We start from the raw sequence: 20,211 nt of genomic DNA on the forward strand, positions 1-20,211 counted from the left end.
CTTCGATAGTGCGAATACACTTTTATCTTTTTTTTAAAAAAACAACTTAATAATACACACTAATATTTATATTAAATATTACAAATGAACTAAATATTTGAAATAAGGTCGACTCGGAATGTTTAAATCCTTTGATCACAATGACACATGATTACAACAAATCGATTAGTTGTAATTTATCTTAAAATTTATTAAGCATTAAACTAATTGTAAAAAAAAAAATACATTATTATTATTATTATTAAAAAAAAAAAGTTTTTGTTAATCATATGTTTAATTAAATATACGTTATACGAAACTAAGAATCGATTTTTTTAATCGCCACTTAATTTATCAGAGGAATAAAACTGACGTTTTGACAAATCCGTTATAAAAGAACTGTCAAAAATTTTAACTCATTATTGAGATAAAATTTAACGAAAGGGATGTATATATTCACGCGTGTGTATGTGTATGTGTATGTATGTGTGTTGTGTGTGTGCGTTTGTATGTGTTCGAGTGTATAATTCTATAATAAATATTAATACTTTCGAGAATATAATTACAAAGAGTAACCGCAAGGCATGATATTAGGCTATACACTGCAAAGTGTTCAACTATGATAAAAACTAAGTTCGAAATGCAAATACTTAACGACGTAGTTACTTGGTACAAAGAATTGTTTTTAACACAGAGATTCAAGGCACGAAATGTACTAAATTATGGAATGTATACGCATAATATTATCTAAACAAATGAACGAGATAAATTCTTATATTTAAAGCTAATCAAATTTCTCAAACGATAATTTGTTACAATTTCAAACGTTGTATATATTGGTATTAGGAAACAGTATTGTATACGATACGATAAACGAGTTCTATAGCACCTTCCGTTGGAAGTGAAAAATCTATTCAACCTTAAAACTTAACATCGCAAGTTTACGCCTAACAGAGTAAAATATGAACTTATTGAATTAAAAATAAATCGATTCGGTTGAAGTCTCGTTTCCTATATTAAAAAATCGTTTTCTCCTATCATAAGTTATATAAATTTTTGATGTATATATAATATAAACAGAAAATTTGCACGTACAAGCTAGATGAAATAATATTATATGTAAAGTAAATACTACACATTGTGTTCTGTTCTGATTTTTAAATTATTAGTGTATTATGCGTTATTAAAAGAGTATTTTAATTAAAAGTTTATAAATCCGAACCGTTAAGCCGATTAAATATTATTGCAAGGTAAAATTATAAGCGATACAGCGCTTTTAGATGCGATCGTAGCGCCATCTTTACAAATAAATCTTCAGTTCAATTCTTAGTTTAATGCCCTTGAGACTGGCCTAGGCCAGCCAGGAGGACCATTGATTGCCCTTCAGTTGTGCCCTAGAAAACTTGTACTATGTACTTAGACACATAGCTTACTTGATATATTGGCTTGATAAAGAAGGTCAGATCAAAGTCCTTCTGTTTAATATTTATTGATTATTATATTTTTTTTTATTTGTGAAATGTTTTTGCCTCTATGCATGATAATATCAATTGTAATTATTTTAATAATTTTTTATATCAACTCATATAAAACTTACTGGTGGTAGGTTTGTGCAAGCTCGTCTGGGTAGGTACCACCCACTCATCAGATATTCTACCGCAAAATAGCAATACTTGGTATTGTTGTGTTCCGGTTTGAAGGGTGAGTGAGCCAGTGTAATTACAGGCACAAAGGACATAACATCTTAGTTCTCAAGGTTGGTGGCGCATTGGCGATGTAAGCGATGGTTAACATTTCTTACAATGCCAATGTCTATGGGCGTTGGTGACCAGTTACCGTCAGGTGGCCCATATGCTCGTCCGCCTACCTATTCCTATTCTACAATATATGGTATTTAAATAATTTATAATACTTTTTTTATTCGAAATGAATATTGTTTTCTTTCTAAGTTCTACAGGCTTTAATATAATAATGTTCTTAAGTTGTGCATATATAAGTTTTTACATTTCATTATATGTTATTATCTTCAAGTCTGATCTGATCTGAACCTGATATTTTCAGTTTATTATGATCCACACATTTGTTATTGTGTATAGTTTTAATATAAATTTTAATTTTTGTAATTCATTGGTCATACTCGATTATTGCAAGGATTAAATATTTATAGAACTAAAATATAAGAGAATTCTTAGAATTTATTCTTATTTAACAATTCCATTATTCGGTCAGCGTATTTTTGTTGACAGTTCTTTCGAATTTAATTCATTTCGAAAAGATTATTTTTTAAATACGTTTACGACTGTTTAATTAATTGCGATTTTTGATTTTTAAATTTAAATAATAGTCCGGATTAAAAATGTATTTTTCGCATATTTATAAACATATTTTACATTGAGCGAAGTGATCTTAGCGATTTTGAGATTTATATATATTTATTTTTGGTTTTTATTAATTCATTTATTAACGTAGAACAAATAAAAATTTTAGTTTTAGATTTTTGGGAAATAAGTAGTTTTTATACGATTCTTTAAATATAGGAACGAGCCGTTAGCTAAGTATGAGTGACGTTTGTTCAACAGACCTAACTACGTTTTGTATCTCTGTTTAAGCAAGAGAAAGATAACTTGATGTTACGAATTAGGAACATCTGCCTAAATACTAAATAGTTCATATTTTACAGCAAAAACTTCTAAAAATGCACATTCTAATCAAAAAATGGATGGAATTTTATACTTATTCAATACAAAACATTTAGCTAACATTATTGTCGTATTCGCAAATTATTAACAATTTAAAAAATCTATTTTAGCACACAGATAAAATATATATTCACGAAATATTTCTAAATCGTTTCAAATTGAAATAGTTAATATTCATTTTATAACTACAGTAGAGCCCGCTAATCCTAATGGGTGGGTCACTGAACCCGGATATAACAGACTATATTCTAAAATGCAGATAATAAAATATTTAACTTTTTTTTTCTATAACAAACTTTTTACATAGATTCTAAGTTTTCGAACTATACTGAAATAGAACCAAAATAAATAAGACTCAGTAGACATCTGAATTAACCAAATGCTTTTCTTATTTCTTTTTTTTTTATATTCGCCGGGAGGGCAAATGACTCTACTCCACCTGATGGTAAGTGGTAGTAGAGTCCAAACACGACGACGGCCAGTACAGACGGGAAAAACGTTCTGCACTAGCCGCCTTCGCCTTGCCGTCCCGCAAGATGCCTCTTCACGCCTCGTTTGAAGGAACCCGGGTTGTAAGAGGAGGGGAACACGTGAGCTGGTAAGGAATTCCATTTTTTGGAAGTGCGACAAAGAAAGGAGTTGCCAAATTTCTTTGTTCGCGATGGAATTGATGTCACAGTTAGGCGGTGACATCGAGAAGCAGAAGAGAGGGGGAAGCAGGAATTAGAGAGAATAATTCTTCAGAGTTAATCCATTTCGCGTTAATTAAAATTTACTTGTTTTTATTTTTTTTTATTTCGTCCTAATTAAACGATTTAAGTCCGGATTAGCGGGACGCTAGTATATTTAATTAATGATATGTTAAATATTAATCATTAATTATAGTAAAATGGAAATAGACATAAATTTTACGCATTTACGCTCTTTTAAAAGCATGAGTTTAATTTTTATCTTATTTTAGTGATTTTATCTTCCAAATTGATATGTTTCAAATTTGAACACATTTCATTATACGATATTGCTTTTAACGAATACGGAATAGCAATATAATTCCAATTTTAATATAATATGTCAATTCGTATCAGAATTTTATAACAAGATTTTTGTTTTTTTTTTTCAACTCTTTTAGAGACGAAACAATTTATAATTTGACACATTTACATTTAAAAAAAAAAAACTCTTATAATCCACTACTGTCGTCGATGCTACTGCAATGAAAAAAATAAATTTAAGTACACGCGATATCAACTCTTATTGTCTACGTATTAGAATCTAAAAGGGAATGATCACTGCACATAGCACTAAGGAATGTCTCTTACTTGTATGCCGCGGCGGTACCTCTGCAGTATATACTATAGGTGCAGAATCTGCCCATCGTCTTTGCTCGGAATGTGTGAGAAGGCTGGTTCCGGTTGATCCTCTAATGTGACCGCTGTTAAATCGACGATTTCGTCTTGATCCTCTTGATCGAATCTGTGGATAAAAAACGATATTTTATTTTAATGTTAAGCTTGTAAAAGCCGAAATGGCCCAGTGGTGAGAACGCGTGAATCTTAACCGATGATCGTGGGTTCAAGCCCGGGCAAGCACCACTGAATTTTCATGTGCTTAATTTGTGATTATAATTTATCTCGTGCTTGACGATAAAGAAAAACATCGTGAGGAAACCTGCATGTGTCTAATTTCACTGAAATTCTACCACATGTGTATTCCACCAACCCGCATTGGTGGAATAAGCTCTAAAAACCTTCTCCACCAAAAGGGAGAGGAGGCCTTAGCCCATCAGTGGGACATTTACAGAATGTTACTGTTAAGCTTGTAATAAAAATGTACCCTATTCCAATTATTTTAAAGTTAAGTTTGCAATAAATGAAATTGCACTTTATTCAAATCGCAGGAGTAGAGAGAGATAAACGAATCTTAGATTTACATATTTCATTCGATTTTCTAATATCGATATTATGACAATACTAACAGTTATTGATCAATGAATACTTATTTATAACACAATTGTAATCCAATTAATTAATTTATTTTATTAAAAGTAGGCAGGCTCGCAAATGATCTACCTGATGGTAAGTATTGACCACCACAGGCCATACACATAGGCAATGTAAAACAAAATTCCTAATCCCTTACATGGCGTTGGTGGCGTTGGCCATGGTTATGGAACCTCTCGTAGGTTATATAGGGTAGATAGAGCCTACCTTGTGGCTCAGTCAACTTTCAAATCGGAACACAATTATAAGCATTCGTGCTAGGTAAGTGATGGCGACTTGTAAGTGGCGAGTCAGTGGTAACTGGTCAGTCACGAGTCAGTTGTGACTGGTGAGTGGCGAGTGAGTGGCGAGTGAGTGGCGAGTGAGTGGCGAGTGAGTGGCGAATGAGTCGCGAGTGAGTGGTGAGGCGCGTACCGGTCGTCGTCGGGCTCGCTGGGCGCGCGCGGCGGCGGCGCGGTGCGCTGGTTGGCGGGGCGCACCGTGATGATGAGGTTGGACGAGTTGGCCACCATCATGTCTGTTACCTGGTGGGCGGATGTACATTTAATACGATTTACTTGTATATGTTTTTTCGACTATTTTTTTTTTTGACTGCCTCATTGGTCTAGTGGCTTGATATAAGGCCGCAGACCCGGAGGGCCTGGGTTCAATTCCCAGGTCGGGCCAATAAAAAGTTATTGGGTTTTTCTGTCAGAAAATTCTCAGTAGCAGCCCGGAGTGTGGAAGTTGGAAGTGTGTACACTCCCGTGCCTCGGAAAACACGTAAAGCCGTTGGTCCTGCGCCTGAACTCTTTCCGGTCGTGTCGGATTGCCGACCCATCGGATTATGAGAGTTAGGGAATAGAGAGTGCACCTGTGTTTGCGCATACACTTGTGCACTATAATATCTCCTGCGTAGTTGGCTAATTTCTCTTGAGATTGGCCGCCGTGGCCGAAATCGGTCTGGAGGACATTATTATTATTATATGTTTTTTATGGATATTTAAGAAGAAAGTTAGTATTATAGTTTATTATCTAAACAAACTATAATAATTAAGTGAATAAGTGTATTAATTAAATAAAATATTTTTTTAACGTCTACTGCGAGTAATATTAGTTTGTCATTATATTGATGTAGTTATAGTCAAAATAATTATAACATATGCATATACATATTTTAATTTAATTATATATATATATATATATATTTAATATAATATGTATATTTTATAAAAACTTAATTTCATTTAATTTTTACTACTAGGTAACGAAAGTTGAGTAGAATGGAAAAAGTCTCTTTTTCAGCTCATTATGGCTAAACTAGTGCACTGATCGTAATGAAATTCGAAATGTAAATTTTAACATTTGCGTGTTTTTATTAAAATAATAACAAGCCGAGATGGCCTAGTGGTTAGAACGTGTGAATCTTAACCGATGATCGTGGGTTCAAACCCGGGCAAGCACCACTGAATTTTCATGTGCTTAGTTTGTGTTTATAATTCATCTCGTGCTTGACGGTGAAGGAAAACATCGTGAGGAAACCCGCATGTGTCTGATTTCATTGAAATTCTGCCACATGTGTATTCTACCAACACGCATTGGAGCAGCGTCAAATAAGCTCCAAACCTTCTTCTCAAAAGGGAGAGGCCTTAGCCCAGCAGTGGGACATTAACACACTTTTACTATTAAAATAATATTTCATGTAATAATTATATATATGAACTTATATATGAATAATAATTTGAATTTATATATATGAATAATAATTTGAATTCTTTTAAAACTTACTTGATCGAGGGTTTTATTAGACACGTCTATTCCATTCACTTCTAACACTTCATCGTTAACACCGAGCAGCCCGGTCGACTCGGCCAGACCTCCAGGCACCAGCCTCGATATAAATATACCCGGGGATCTCTCCACTCCGTTAGGCGTCACACGAACTGATGTGCCATCTCTGGAAAAGTTGAAAATTGTTACATAGAATGTAAACATGATGTAAATTGGTATTGCCAGTTTAATGTGGACTAGACAAGATATGTCGATTGTAACCAGCGCTGGCCCTAGCCCTTGGTTAGGTTAGAGCGAGATCGCCTTTCAGCGCCGGTTAGCGCTTTCACTTTACTTATATAATTACCCGCGCTGCTTAAAAGGCGCCATTAAAATTTTATTTGGCGCTGTAAATTGTTTTACGGGTTTTGTATTTTGCACCATACCACCTGGCGCCTAGAGCCGGCTCTTGATAGAGCGCCTCCTCTATCAAGAGCCGGCTCTTTTTGGATATATTTTTTCCTTAGGTTTTGTCAAAATATTGTATAATATCAATTAAGAGGTCGTTAATATCAATAATTGTATTAAAATCAATTATTAACACAATAAAAATAGATATATATATATATATATATATATATATATATTAAAATAGGTAGGCTGGCTGACAAATGATCTAATTGGTGGATAGTGGTCATCATCGCGTAAAGACATTGGCTCAGTAAGAAATGTTAACTATATACCGAGATTCGCAAAATTCAACAAGAATAATAATAATAATTGTTCTTAACATTACCTTATAAAGAATCCCAAAGGTCGATCGGAGCCATGCTTGAGTAGCTTAACCCTCCTGCATGTTTCTGGTACAATGTCTACATCGATAATTGCTGATACCTGGAAAAATAGTTTTAATTTATGTACATAAGACATTTAAAGAGCTGAGTATGAGCTGTCATACATATGTATGGTCTATTGCATAAATGCCTTCGTAATCTAGTAACCAAATTATAAGGCAGATCATAAAGTTCCCGGGCCAATGGAAATTCACAATTGCGCAGAGTTATTTCACAATTTATTTGCTCAATGAGATCAACAACATTTTCAATTGTTTACATAGCAATACATGTATTCTATTAACTGAAACGTGTTTTTAGACTTTTATTATCAATGTACCGATGTTTGCCATTAGGGAAAAGAATGAGATCATCGCAAATTAATCATTAAAAAAATTGGAAATTTTATAAATGAATAAATAACCTATATTAGAATTCTACGTATTTTTCAAATCAATTAAAATAAAAACATTTTTATTGGAATATTTTTATGAGTACCAACTTTTGAATCGTCAAGCGTTACCATTTTAGAGTTATGTCTGAAGATTGTTAGACAGTGTTAGTTGTTTGATTGATTGTACAACAGATACAGCGCGTTTCGGATGTTTTAATATATATGTTAGTATATAATATAAACAACCGCGCTTCACAGTATTACCGGCTTTGAATTTAGACTATTGACATGAAAAACTTGAATGTTCTCAATGATAATTACAAAGAATATATCTCACCATCCTAAAGTCGTGAGGGTTCGAAATCGCAAGTCCCTTGTTCTTAGCAGGAGTTCCGCTGAGTATTGACGAGATTATGTTCCGTGGTCGCATCGTGCCATAGCCGTTGAGCTCCTCAAGACTGTCGCCTGAAAAATATAACGAAAATAATAAGTTTATTTGTATAGTACGTTAGACACATAGTATAGAGTTATTTAGTCTAATTGAGGTGCTGGATTCAAACTCCTTATTAATCCATTAATAGATATTTGGTTTTGTCAGTAGCAGTTCAGTGTGTGGCACTGCTTAAACTCCCATGCCTAGGTATATACGTTGCCGTCCCATCGGATTATTAGAGTGGCGGAGACTTGTGTTTGCGCACACACTTGTGCACTATAATATTATGACCTGCGGTTGGCTAATCTCTCTTGAGATTGGACGCCATGGTCGAAATCGATCAATTAATCAGTCAAAACTCTATATAACAATATTGGTTGTTCTTGATATTTGCCAGCAGGTTTCATACAACTATATAATAATATATCTTGCATTAGAAGGCTAGTCTTATGATATAATTAATTACAAAAATTAAATTGGCATTGCAACACGTGTTGAGAGAAAATAAATATTAAATCTACAACACGAAATTAAAAACAATCGTAAAATTACCAATCGATGGAACAATCTTTATTTACTAAATTATTCTTTTGATATCATGTGATCATAGTAATAACAAAATTATTAAAAAATGTAATTACTTATTTGTTCTACCACAATAATATATAACAGTTTTTATTACAATAAATAATAAAGGTACATAAAATAATTTCTTTTCCCTTCAAATTCAATAGATAGGTTATTAACACGCTAATTTACGATACGACATCCAAATATATCTTATTAGTTTTTGAAAAAGAATAACCAGTCTGTCAATTATTATCATCAAACTTACATATGTATCTCGATCTTAAATCTAGATATTTGAGATTGCTTAATTATTATTTTCGATCGCTAAACGTTCGTATATTAAAAATTTTGTTGAACTTTATTATATTGGTCACATGTAAGCCCGCTGTGACTTAAGTCGTCTTGTGACTAATGGTATCCAAGATATGTTGACCAGAGAACAAAGACCATAATGCCATACAAATATCTCGACTGCAGGTTTCCAAATAAAGTTACGCACCAATGCGTAACATTTTAGTCATTGAGCGTTTCCTTTCAATGTTTACTTTGAAATTTATCTTTTAGGTCGCCATTTTAAATTAAAATCTTTAGACTTTAATTACTCTACACAGCTCATGGTACACACGTAGAACAATTTTAGTTCCTAACGATGTTTCCTTCATCGCAACCACAAATATATATAACACAAAATTGAGGACATGAAAACTCAGTTACTTGCCCGTAATCTACGGTAAAGATTGACGTGCTTCTCACTGACTCATCTCGAATCGTTATAACACATTAATTTAAATTATTTTTTTATAAACGAAAACGGAAGGAAATTCTTTGAAATAACTATTGGTGCCATTCAAATTTTATGTGAAGCTAAAAAAATTCGAAGTTTGATCAATGATTCCGGACTATGTAATAAATGTTTGTAAGCAATTATATAGAACCGTCTAGAGTTTTGAAGGCATTACGATGTAAAAACCCTCTGATAATGTATAAATCTATGGTAAACCCTATTATTATTTTATAAAACAAGTCAGTAAATAATGAAACTGTTAATTTTTACAAGATTTTCGAGTCACGCTGACGTCAAGCATTCTACATGCGTCATTTAACACGAAAACGATCACCAACAAATTATATTCGCGATTATACATAGTTTAGTGGAGTATTCGTTACGTATGTTTGTAAATTAAGTGCATCGTTAGTGGCCGGCGTTAAGTCTGCGCAGTGAACTGTCTGTTAATGTCCTACTGCTGCTAACACCTCACTTTTTAGGGGAAGATTCCGAGCTTACTCCAGGCTTTTTTTTTTTAAATATACATATGAGCTGACGCTTGACTGTTAAGTGAAGACACAGTCTAAGATAGAGCGCGCTTGCCTAGAAGCATATTCACTCTAGACTTGAAGGTACCCATATTGTAGGTGGTGGGAAAAACGGAGGTCGCGAGGGCATTCCAGATCTTAGCGGTGCGTATCAGAAACGAGGAAGCAAATCGTTTCGTTCTCCAATGGTGGATACACGAGGCAGATTTTCAATAGCCATTTTATTATTCACTTTTATAGTGCACCCGTGGTTGTGCCCACGCTTGTATAATTGATCTTTGTAATATGCCCACTTAGCCATAATCCGGTCAGATGGGACGGGTTATTATAATGTTACTAGCTGCTTGCCCCGACTTTGTAAGGGTAAAGTAATAATTATAGATACGATTTGTACGTAAAATTCGTGGTGAATGTCTACGTCGCGAAAGTCTCCGATGCTTGAATTTCAAATTCGATTGACTTGAAACTATATTTTCAGAGATCTCGCGATGAGTCAGATCGGCGAGTGGTATTTCGCTTAAATATATAAATAGATAAACCTGTCGTACATTATTTTTATATTACATTTATTATGCGTATTTAAGTATTGTTTTACTCAGTACGATGAGAATCAAGTCTAGTTACGCATGGTTACCGACGGGCAGTTCCTTGACCTACACATTGTGTTTTAATTAAAACCGCTTGCTATACTGTAGTAGCTAGATTAATAAGGCAGATCCGTAGACATGGATTCAAACCCAGAATCGGACCACCGGAAATCTATTAGAATAAGAAGATATTTATTCAGGACAAACAAACATTGCAGACACAAAGTTACAATAAATGTATGGAAATATCTATGTATATAATAAAATCTATATAGTAAAATTAAATAAAAAACAAAAGGAAATTAAACATTAACTAATGAATATGAGAAACCAATTAATTTATATACACACACAAACATCTTATCTTGTTGGGATTCTGCACCTGAACTTTTTACAGTCCTATCGCCATCGGTATGATGAAAATGAATCAGGAGGATATCATCATCACCATTTTAATCATTAATAAAGATATTTAATTTAGCTTTGTTTTTAGTAAATAATGCTAAAAATATTTACGCCTTTGCATCCTCTCTGGGCGCATATTGCTCCAATACCATTCGAAACATGATTGCTAGCTGACTAGACTGTACGGTTATTTAATGGCTGTGAGTTTTAACTGGAGCAGTGACCTTTAACTATTGTAGTATTTAATTGTTATCAAATTTAACACTAGTACAAAACCATTAGTACTTATGCCTTTTACAATCGGATGAGAAAATTATTATATACTTATTGAAAAAAATGTTGTAACTAATCGAAATACGAAATGATTGTGGCTAGATTATATATTTCTTATATTTATTATAGTAAATAAACGTGCAATGTGCAAGCTCGTCTGGGTATATACCAACCACTCATCAGACATTCTACCGCAAAACAGCAGTACTTGGTATTGTTGTGTTCCGGTTTGAAGGGTGAGTGAGCCAGTGTAATTACAGGCACAAGGGACATAACATCTTAGTTCCCGAAGTTGGTGGCGCATTGGCGATTTAAGTGATGGTTAACATTTATTTCAATGCCAATGCCCATTTGCTTGTCCGCCTACCTTCTATTCTATAGAAATAAATTGAAATTAAATTTCATAGACTTATTTTGTAAAATGACTATGTTCAATTTCTACTAGTAAATAAAGTTATTATTATTCTGCGTGTCTGGATGAGGGGGAGGTATTAAGTCTATGTCCTTTTTTGAACCCCTAACATCGTATGCCAATTTTCATAATAATCGGTTAAGAAGTTAAGACGTGAAAGAGTAAAAACAAACATATTCACTTTCGCATTTATAATATTAGTAAGGTTAGTGTAAAAGTCCCACGGTTGAGTAACGGTCTTCTTTACTCTTAAAGTCGGAGGTGCTTGATCGGATTTGAACAACGCGTTCTATCTAGCAGTGCTATTTTGTAAGAAGTCTCTTCATTACGTCATAAGTCGGTTATCATCCTTGAAATGATGACAACCGACTTATGGTGATAAACTATTTTGATGCGAGTTTTCTTGAAATGCTATGATTATTAAGGTCAATGTCGCATATCACTTTCTGACATTTTACCACCGTTTTCTGCGGTGTGTTTTGAGCTTGTTCTTACAGAATAGTACCTATATGATTCTAAGTAACTTATATGATTCGTATAAAAGCCTGTGATAACATCAATACCATTATCTTTATTAAATTCCGGTTAAAAAAAGTCATGTTATTCTAGGGCATAAAGAACTCGACCTTCGACCATTGTATGATGTTCTTTTTTTAACTACAAACTATAAGAGCTCTCGTCGTATCAAGGTCTAATGTTTTAGACAACTTTTTATTATTATTTTTTTAATACTATACATAAAATATTTAATTAGTTTTGGCGCAATGGTCGAAATTGGACAAACTTGAAATGTGAAAAACATATGAGAATTTACATATCAAACATTTCAATTTCTACTCTTATTTATTATAACACTAAAACCTATCTAAAAAATAGGTACCAATCAAAAAGATAAAGATTGACAAACAAAGGTGATAAATATACTAAACTATTTTGTATTTCACTATTTATATATAGACACTTGATTTAAAAGTTCAAAAAAATGCTCATAAAAAACCTTTTTTTTGAAATATTGGATTCATATTGATATTTGATTGACAAACTATGCGAATGTCTCAGACTTTTTTTTTATATAGAATAGGAAGGCGGACGAGCATATGGGCCACCTGATAGTAAGTGGTCACCAAACGCCCTTAGACGTTGGCATTGTAAGAAATGTCAACCATCGCTTACATGGCAAATGCGCCACCAACCTTGGGAACTAAGATTTTATGTCCCTTGTGCCTGTAATTACACGGGCTCACTAACCCTTCAAACCGGAACACAACAATATCAAGTATTGTTGTTTTGCGGTAGAATATCTGATGAGTGGGTGGTACCTACCCAGACGAGCTTGCACAAAGCCCTACCACCAGTGTGACTTGCACGTAAAGCGTCAATAGCGGATTGGGAGCGCTATGCGACGTAAAGTCTCAGGTTCAAATGTGACTTACATCGTCATCTCCACTATTAGCGGACGTTTAATACGAGACATTACTAAAATTCTTTAGTTAAAAAAAACAATTGCAATTTATATTCGATTGAATATTTCAAAAAAGGAATTAGGTAAATAATTTGTTTACTACATACTTACTGTCATATAAGAAAACAAACATTGGAATCACATGACAAGCATGTCATTGGCGTCTAATAAATTTTCTTGAGCCGTTTGATTCGAGTAGATAAAACCTAGAGATCATTTCTCAAACAATAGTAAGTCTTATTTCAATGAGCATGAAGTTTATTTTAGGTTAGCTTTAAAATGTCATCGTTATCAAGAAAATCGGTTCAGTATTTTATCAAACATCTCTAATGAAATGTAAGAAAAAGGAATGTTGTGAAAATAAATATTATTCATTATTAATATAAACAGAGAATTAAATATAAAAGTATTTATTTCATATTTTGATATTACCCCTTAATCGATATCGACCATTCGATTCAGTAACAGTAACAGCCTGTTAATGTCCCACTGCTGGGCTAAGACCTCCTCTCCTTTGAGGAGAAGGTTTGGAGCTTATTCCCACGCTACTCCAATGCGGGTTGGTAGAATACACATTTGGCAGAATTTCAATGAAAGTAGACACATGCAGGTTTCCTCACGACGTTTTCCTTCACCGTCAAGCACTAGATGAATTATAAACACAAATTAAGCACATGAATAATCAGTGGTGCTTGCCCAGGTTTGAACCCACGATCATCGGTTTTCATTCACGCGTTCTAAGGCCATCTCGGCTTCCATTCGATTCGATAGTCATTAATCGTTTCAGAACGCAAATATAAAATAAAATAAATAAAACGATATTTTGAATCAAACGACGCTCAATATTTCTGATAATTTAATTAAAAAAAAAAAAAAAAAACATAATATAAAACTTTTAAAGATTATTAGATTTAGTTTGGATACCCTTTAAATATATATATGTAAATATATATTTACCGTTTACAATATGTTCGGTCGCAACATTATCTATATCAAAATAGCGCTTCGCAGCGTTGGTTTTAAGTTTAAATTAACCTAATATAAGCAGCTTGTACAAGGTACCAACCATAGAGCCGAGACCTCCAGGGTTCAATTCTACTAATATAAAAATGGTTACGATACCTTCCCGATTCAATTTCAATCCAACTTTGTCTATTCTATATTTATTCGAACCGATATTATATTAACATACTGTTACGTCAAAATCAAACTTAATTATTAACGTTTATGTCAATAGTCGATAATTAAATAAAATAATAGTATAACGGATAAACGGCAAAGATTACGTTTCTATTCGCTTGCGATATAGTGACAATTTGTTAGAAGAATTATCCCTGAGTGGTTAAAACACGCGAGACTTATAATGATTTCAAAGCACTATTAAATTTTGAAGTCCTTTAGTATTTGTGATTAATTCTGTGCTGGGATTGTCCCACTAACCTAACCCATTCTTTCTATCCTTTCGAGGATCACTTCGCCATGATGTTCCCATTCGGATCTATCAAAATCTATCTTTAAATGTGGATTTTCATCCGTCACATGTACATGTGATTTTCATTCTTCACGATGTTTACTATCTCAGTCTAGCACTTAAGTATTAATTTCCTTAGTGGGATAATTACAGGCTGTTACTGATCTGTGTCTATTAATAATTTTCAATATGAAAAATTTGTGCAATACTTCATGCTTATCTTATATTATATGCTTTATATAGATGTTTAAGTGTGTACTCAGCCTTATACGTTTACTCATCGCACCGTGAACGTTATTAGCGGAGATTAAAAAATATTTGGCTTTCATAGCGGTTATCAAATGTTTGAAATGTTTTCTTATATTTTATATATAACATATATTAACAATATATTATAAGCCCTATATGTCCACTATGTATAAAAATATAAGGTATATATAGGGTTTGAAGGTAGATTCGAGCCTTTGGGTTTTTATGTAGTGTCCGGTGAGCTTTTTTATTAATTGAAGAGGGAAAGAATGAGCAGATGGCTCACCTGATGAAAAGTGACTACCACCGCCCACGGAGTTCTGCAACACCGGAGGACTTGCAGGGGCGTTACCGGCCTGTTATGGTATAGGCTATTTTCTTAAAGTTCCCCAAGTCATATCGGTTCGAAAAAACCGGCGGAATACGCCCGGTAGATAAGGAATTTGTACATAAGCGTAACGGAATCAGTCGTTTTTGTTGAAGGCGCAAGGCATTGCCGAACAATATTATAAAGGTTATGTCTAGCTCTTCAATTCTGTACTTCTTACGTACAGCTTCAATATATATATGTTCGGCCTGGCAACCCTACCCAAATACCACTTATTGTACTTTAATGGCAATATATCAAGAACATTCAGCCAAGTACCAAGAGCAACAAAGTTTAAATTCCATCAGATGATTGATGCGCAAACGCATCGAATACGAACAAAACTATAAATATTTTTCATTGATAATAATAATAATATTCTGGGACATTTTTCACACACGGCCATCTGATCCCAAATTAAGCTTGTACAGAGCTTGTAGTATGGAAACCAGACAACTGATATACTACATATACTATTTTACTTTTGTAAATACACACTTATATAGATAATTACACCCAGACTCAGGACAAACAGACATGTTCATGCACACAAATATCTGTCCTGGGTGGGAATCGAACCCCCAACCTTCGGCGTGAAAGGCAAGCATCCACCAACCACGCCAACCGGCTCGTCATGATAATATAATATGTAATGCTTGATTTATATTATTATATAATTTCTATATTACGTATCACTAGTCCAACGCAGTCTTGGTATATGATACCTTATATTATATTCTCATAGTTTTGCATTTTAAAATCGGTGCAGCGGTTTTTTACTGGTGGTGAGCTTTGTGCAAGCTCGTCTGGGTAGGTACCACCCACTCATCAGATATTCTACCGCAAAACAGCAGTACTTAGTATTGTTGTGTTCCGGTTTGAAGGGTGAGTGAGCCAGTGTAGTTACAGGCACAGGGGACATAACATCTCAGTTCCCAAGGTTGGTGGCGCATTGGTGATGTAAGCGATGGTTAACATTTCTTACAATGCCAATGTTTATGGGCATTGGTGACCACTTACCATCAGGTGGTCCATACGCTCGTCCGCCTTCCTATTCCATAAAAAAAAACCTGAAAACGTTACAAACAAGTAACGTATTTAAAACAACGTACGTACGTAAAAAAAATGTAAGTTACTTTTGCATAGATAAAATAAATATATGAAAATTTGGTTTAGTGGCGTTAAATAAATGCAATAATATAATATTTTATAATATTATTATAAATGTGAAAGTGAGTGTATGTGTCCGTTATGCTTTCACGTTTTAAAGCATCGAACGATCGTCTTGAATCTAGCACAAAGATAGTTAGAGACCGGGAGACGGACCAGGTATTTCATGATAGGCATAACGAAGTTAGTCGTATAATGAGTGGACCTAGAAATGTAAGAAGAAGTGATGATTCTGCTCCTTGTCTTTTCAATCGAGGGAACAGAGTGTACATCTGTGTTTGCGCAGCCGTTTGCTATAAATTCTTCAGCGCAATTTGGTAGACTTAGGAGATAGGTTATCGTTATGATCATAATTATTTTACTACATTTTAACCTACTCCTTACTCAGTCATATTTAGTCCCGATTTTTTTTATTGCAGCATCAGTCATTATATTTACAAACTCGTTCTGCGAACTTCCCTGTTTCTTGAAATTAGGCTGAATATGAAACCGACATCGTCATATTCGAGACACATAAAAAAAAAACCTCATTAAAAACTTCGAAAAATAGATAAGGGTACACGTACGACAATTTTGAACCATATCTCTTCACAAAACGTCAACACGCAACAATATGGGAGTGTCGCATTCTATGCTAATAAACCATCATAATGACGGACCATATCCGATTTATATAACCCACCATGTATTTAAAAATAACCCTTAATTCAATAGCTATAAGTGTTATAGCGCAATAAAAGTATTTAATATATGTCCTCTGTATATAGGCGTCAATGTATGGTATAAACATTTTAATACTCCAGCAATGTAATTGTTTGTAAACACTTGTTTGAAATTAGAACAATTTATCAATTTATGAAATGGGGTTTGGTTAAGGAATTTGGTTAAGGAATCTTTATATCCAATATCCAATCCAAGTACAGATAATTTAAAGGACGAATGATTCGATAAAAAGAACAGCATTCATTTTTTTAAGTGCTATTTGGAAATACAGTTAATAAACTATATATACAGTGTTTACTTTATTATGAGATTTTTACTAATTTAGATAGTTTATCAAATTAAAATATATATATTAAAACTATTTGAATGTTTATAACAAATGTAGAACAAAAATCAGTAATATTTAGTTCCACATTTTAAATTAAAAGCAACTGGGATTATACAAATGCCGTTTTTCTTTGGAAATGTATGCTACTGTTAACAAAAAGCCTCGAGGGGTTTATAAATCCCATTATCAAATTGTCCATTTTAAGAGTATCAAGTTTATATTTACTACACAATACAAGAATGTATGTATGAAATGAAAAGAATGTATAGTATATCTATATATATATATATACTCATCTATACACAATATATAAATTTAAGTGACTTGAATATGCATTTTAATTTTCCAAAACAGTAACTCCCTCACGTATTCTTACAAGAATAAAGAAAATTCAAGTATGGTTTTTCATTATATTTATACCTTAAAAATGTCTGCTGTAACTTAAGATTGTTGTAATCCTTGTATACTCTGATACACAAGTTATTGAATGTGTTGCTATGTAATAACCTTCAAAAGTCATTTAAATAGTAATTGTATATGAAAACATAAATTTATAATATTCTGACTAATCGACACAGGCTTATTTTTATTAAATAAGTGTTAACAATAATAAATAAATAAAAAACAAAATAATAAATAATGTGTTAACAAATATACATAAGGATAAATATATTATATTTTGGTCTTAGTAAAAAATCTAAGGGCAGAGGTGTCTGCTTTTATTAGATAATGGGCTCTAGATAGGAGGCATCTATATAGATTAATCTGCCCATAACTTTATAATTAAATAAATAAGCACATACCAGCAAGATTAAATAAATTAATTAAAAACTGATATTGCCTAATGAGCTAACGTTGTTTATGCTTCCTATATACAAGAATAACTATTTTAGTTTACCTTTTCTCTGTATGATGACTCTGAGTAGAGGCCTTGCTGTAAGTAGAGCCCTCGCGAGATTGTCATCATTATTGATTGGTAGAAGATCACCATCTCGAGGGTCTGTGTAACTAATGAGGAAGGTGACATCATGAAGTCTGTGAAGTTTCTCAATAAGAGCTTTGAAGTCTTCGTATTTCAGTTTTTCCAATCTACTCAGTGAAAATCTTCGGAATTCTGCATCAAACTAAAAACAAAATTAATAAATAAATAAAAAATTTTTTAGCAATAGCCTGTCCAGGGCCTCCTTTACTTTTGAGAAAATTATAAGCTTATCATACTATGGTGCACAAATGTGGATTGGTTGAGCATGGGACGAATTATAAGCTTAAACTAACCGCTTGAAAATTCAGTAGTGCTTGCCTGAATGCCTACAAACTTCGATTAAGATTGACATGTTCCAAGCACTGCAATCTAGGTTCTCAAAATACTATATAGTATTATCAATTTATATATCTGTTACTGTAGTATCATATTTTTAAGCTGATTTACTAACCTAAACACTGATCAAAATTCCATACATTCCATAAAAGATAAACAATAAACTATTTAACAATAAGACAGAAAGAAAGTTTTAAAATATCACTTATATACATAAACTTTTAGACACCTTTATTAAAAATTACAAAAATAACTTATATTATAAATAATTTGACTACTGATAATTATGCTTGAATCCCGAAAATAGTTTTATTTTTAAAAGAAATAAGAACTCATAAAACTTTGTAGGCATTTCAAACGTTATCTTAGCTGTATTTTAACGATCGAAACTTGATCTACAATAATATCATTTTCAGTTTATTAAAACCGTTTATTTCTTAATTAGTTCGTTAGGTTTTCAATTAGTGCCTCTTTGCATTCATTACATTACTAAAAAATTAACAGAAATGTTCACGTTAAGATTCGATAATTCTTTATAACAAAAGATAAAACACGAGAATCTTAGCCTATTAATTTTTATATGGACAGAAAGATTTTTTTATTTACATAAATATTGTAAATGACATTCATTTTAAGTAAGGAAGTTAGAAATTTGCTCCCACATACCTTAGTTTTTACTTCAACACTTTGACTGTCGATTCGAGCAGCTATTTTGTTCTTCGACATCTCGAAAGCATTTAACGCAGTAACACTAACACGTTAAACCTATTCTATAATTGTTTAGGCACTTACTTTACGAAAAAACATTGTAAAACATTAATAGTTTCAAATAAATGAGGCTGTTCTTTTAACACTACTCTCGCGTCGTAATTTTAGTTAGTTCTATTTGGCTTACAAAATATTTTCTGCATTAGTAATATTTAACTAATCGTATCAATATTTTTCAAAATCTGTGTACTTTGATTGGTTAATTTTATAAAGCGAAAAATAACTGACGTAGAAAACAAATACGATCTGTTTCACGCATATAACTTACAACGTACGTTATGATTTTTTTTTAATTACAAAATAAATAGCATTTAAACAATAATATGATAAAACTATGATTTCATAAATTACTTGTAAAGTCTAAATCTTATCTAATGTCTACTTTATGATCAATTGATCATGGATATAATGGTAGATATGTTTTTATCGTGTGTATTTATAATATTTTAAGACGATGTTCCAGACTTGGCCAAAATATAATCAGATTAATGACTAACGATTACGACTGTGTAATCATCGATCAAGACAACACATTAACTTTGATTCTTAAGAGATTTGAATTATCTATGTTAAAATTAATATTTTTTTTCGCACTAGTGACTTCATATTAAAAACATCGGGAGGAGTAGTAAGTATTTTAATGAATAAAAATTTAATACTATGGAATTTCGAAAAGAGGCTCCTTCTAAGATATTTCATTATCGTAA

General features: G+C 32.7%; 1 protein-coding gene across 1 annotated transcript; it reads right to left on the bottom strand.

The window, feature by feature from the left end:
* Window positions 1-282: 282 nt before the first annotated feature.
* LOC126777247 (partitioning defective protein 6) lies at window positions 283-19,604 on the bottom strand. Its single transcript, XM_050500246.1, has 7 exons — window positions 19,403-19,604; window positions 18,317-18,542; window positions 7,992-8,119; window positions 7,224-7,321; window positions 6,446-6,614; window positions 5,093-5,202; window positions 283-4,151 (listed from the first exon to the last, which is right to left on the bottom strand). Exons 1-7 carry the CDS (start codon window positions 19,460-19,462, stop codon window positions 4,031-4,033), a joined length of 912 nt encoding a protein of 303 aa, XP_050356203.1. The 5' UTR covers window positions 19,463-19,604; the 3' UTR covers window positions 283-4,030.
* Between the last annotated feature and the right edge of the window lie 607 nt (window positions 19,605-20,211).

Source organism: Nymphalis io, chromosome 22 (genome assembly GCF_905147045.1).
Source record: "Nymphalis io chromosome 22, ilAglIoxx1.1, whole genome shotgun sequence".
Taxonomy (NCBI): domain Eukaryota; kingdom Metazoa; phylum Arthropoda; class Insecta; order Lepidoptera; family Nymphalidae; genus Nymphalis; species Nymphalis io.

Excerpts from the sequence above, each read along its gene's own strand:
- LOC126777247 (XM_050500246.1), bottom strand. The coding sequence starts at position 19,462 with ATGTCGAAGAACAAAATAGCTGCTCGAATCGACAGTCAAAGTGTTGAA. Across the intron at positions 7,322-7,991 it reads ACCCTCACGACTTTAGGATG|GTATCAGCAATTATCGATGT; the intron begins GTGAGATATATT and ends CTATTTTTCCAG. Across the intron at positions 6,615-7,223 it reads CCTTTGGGATTCTTTATAAG|AGATGGCACATCAGTTCGTG; the intron begins GTAATGTTAAGA and ends CAACTTTTCCAG.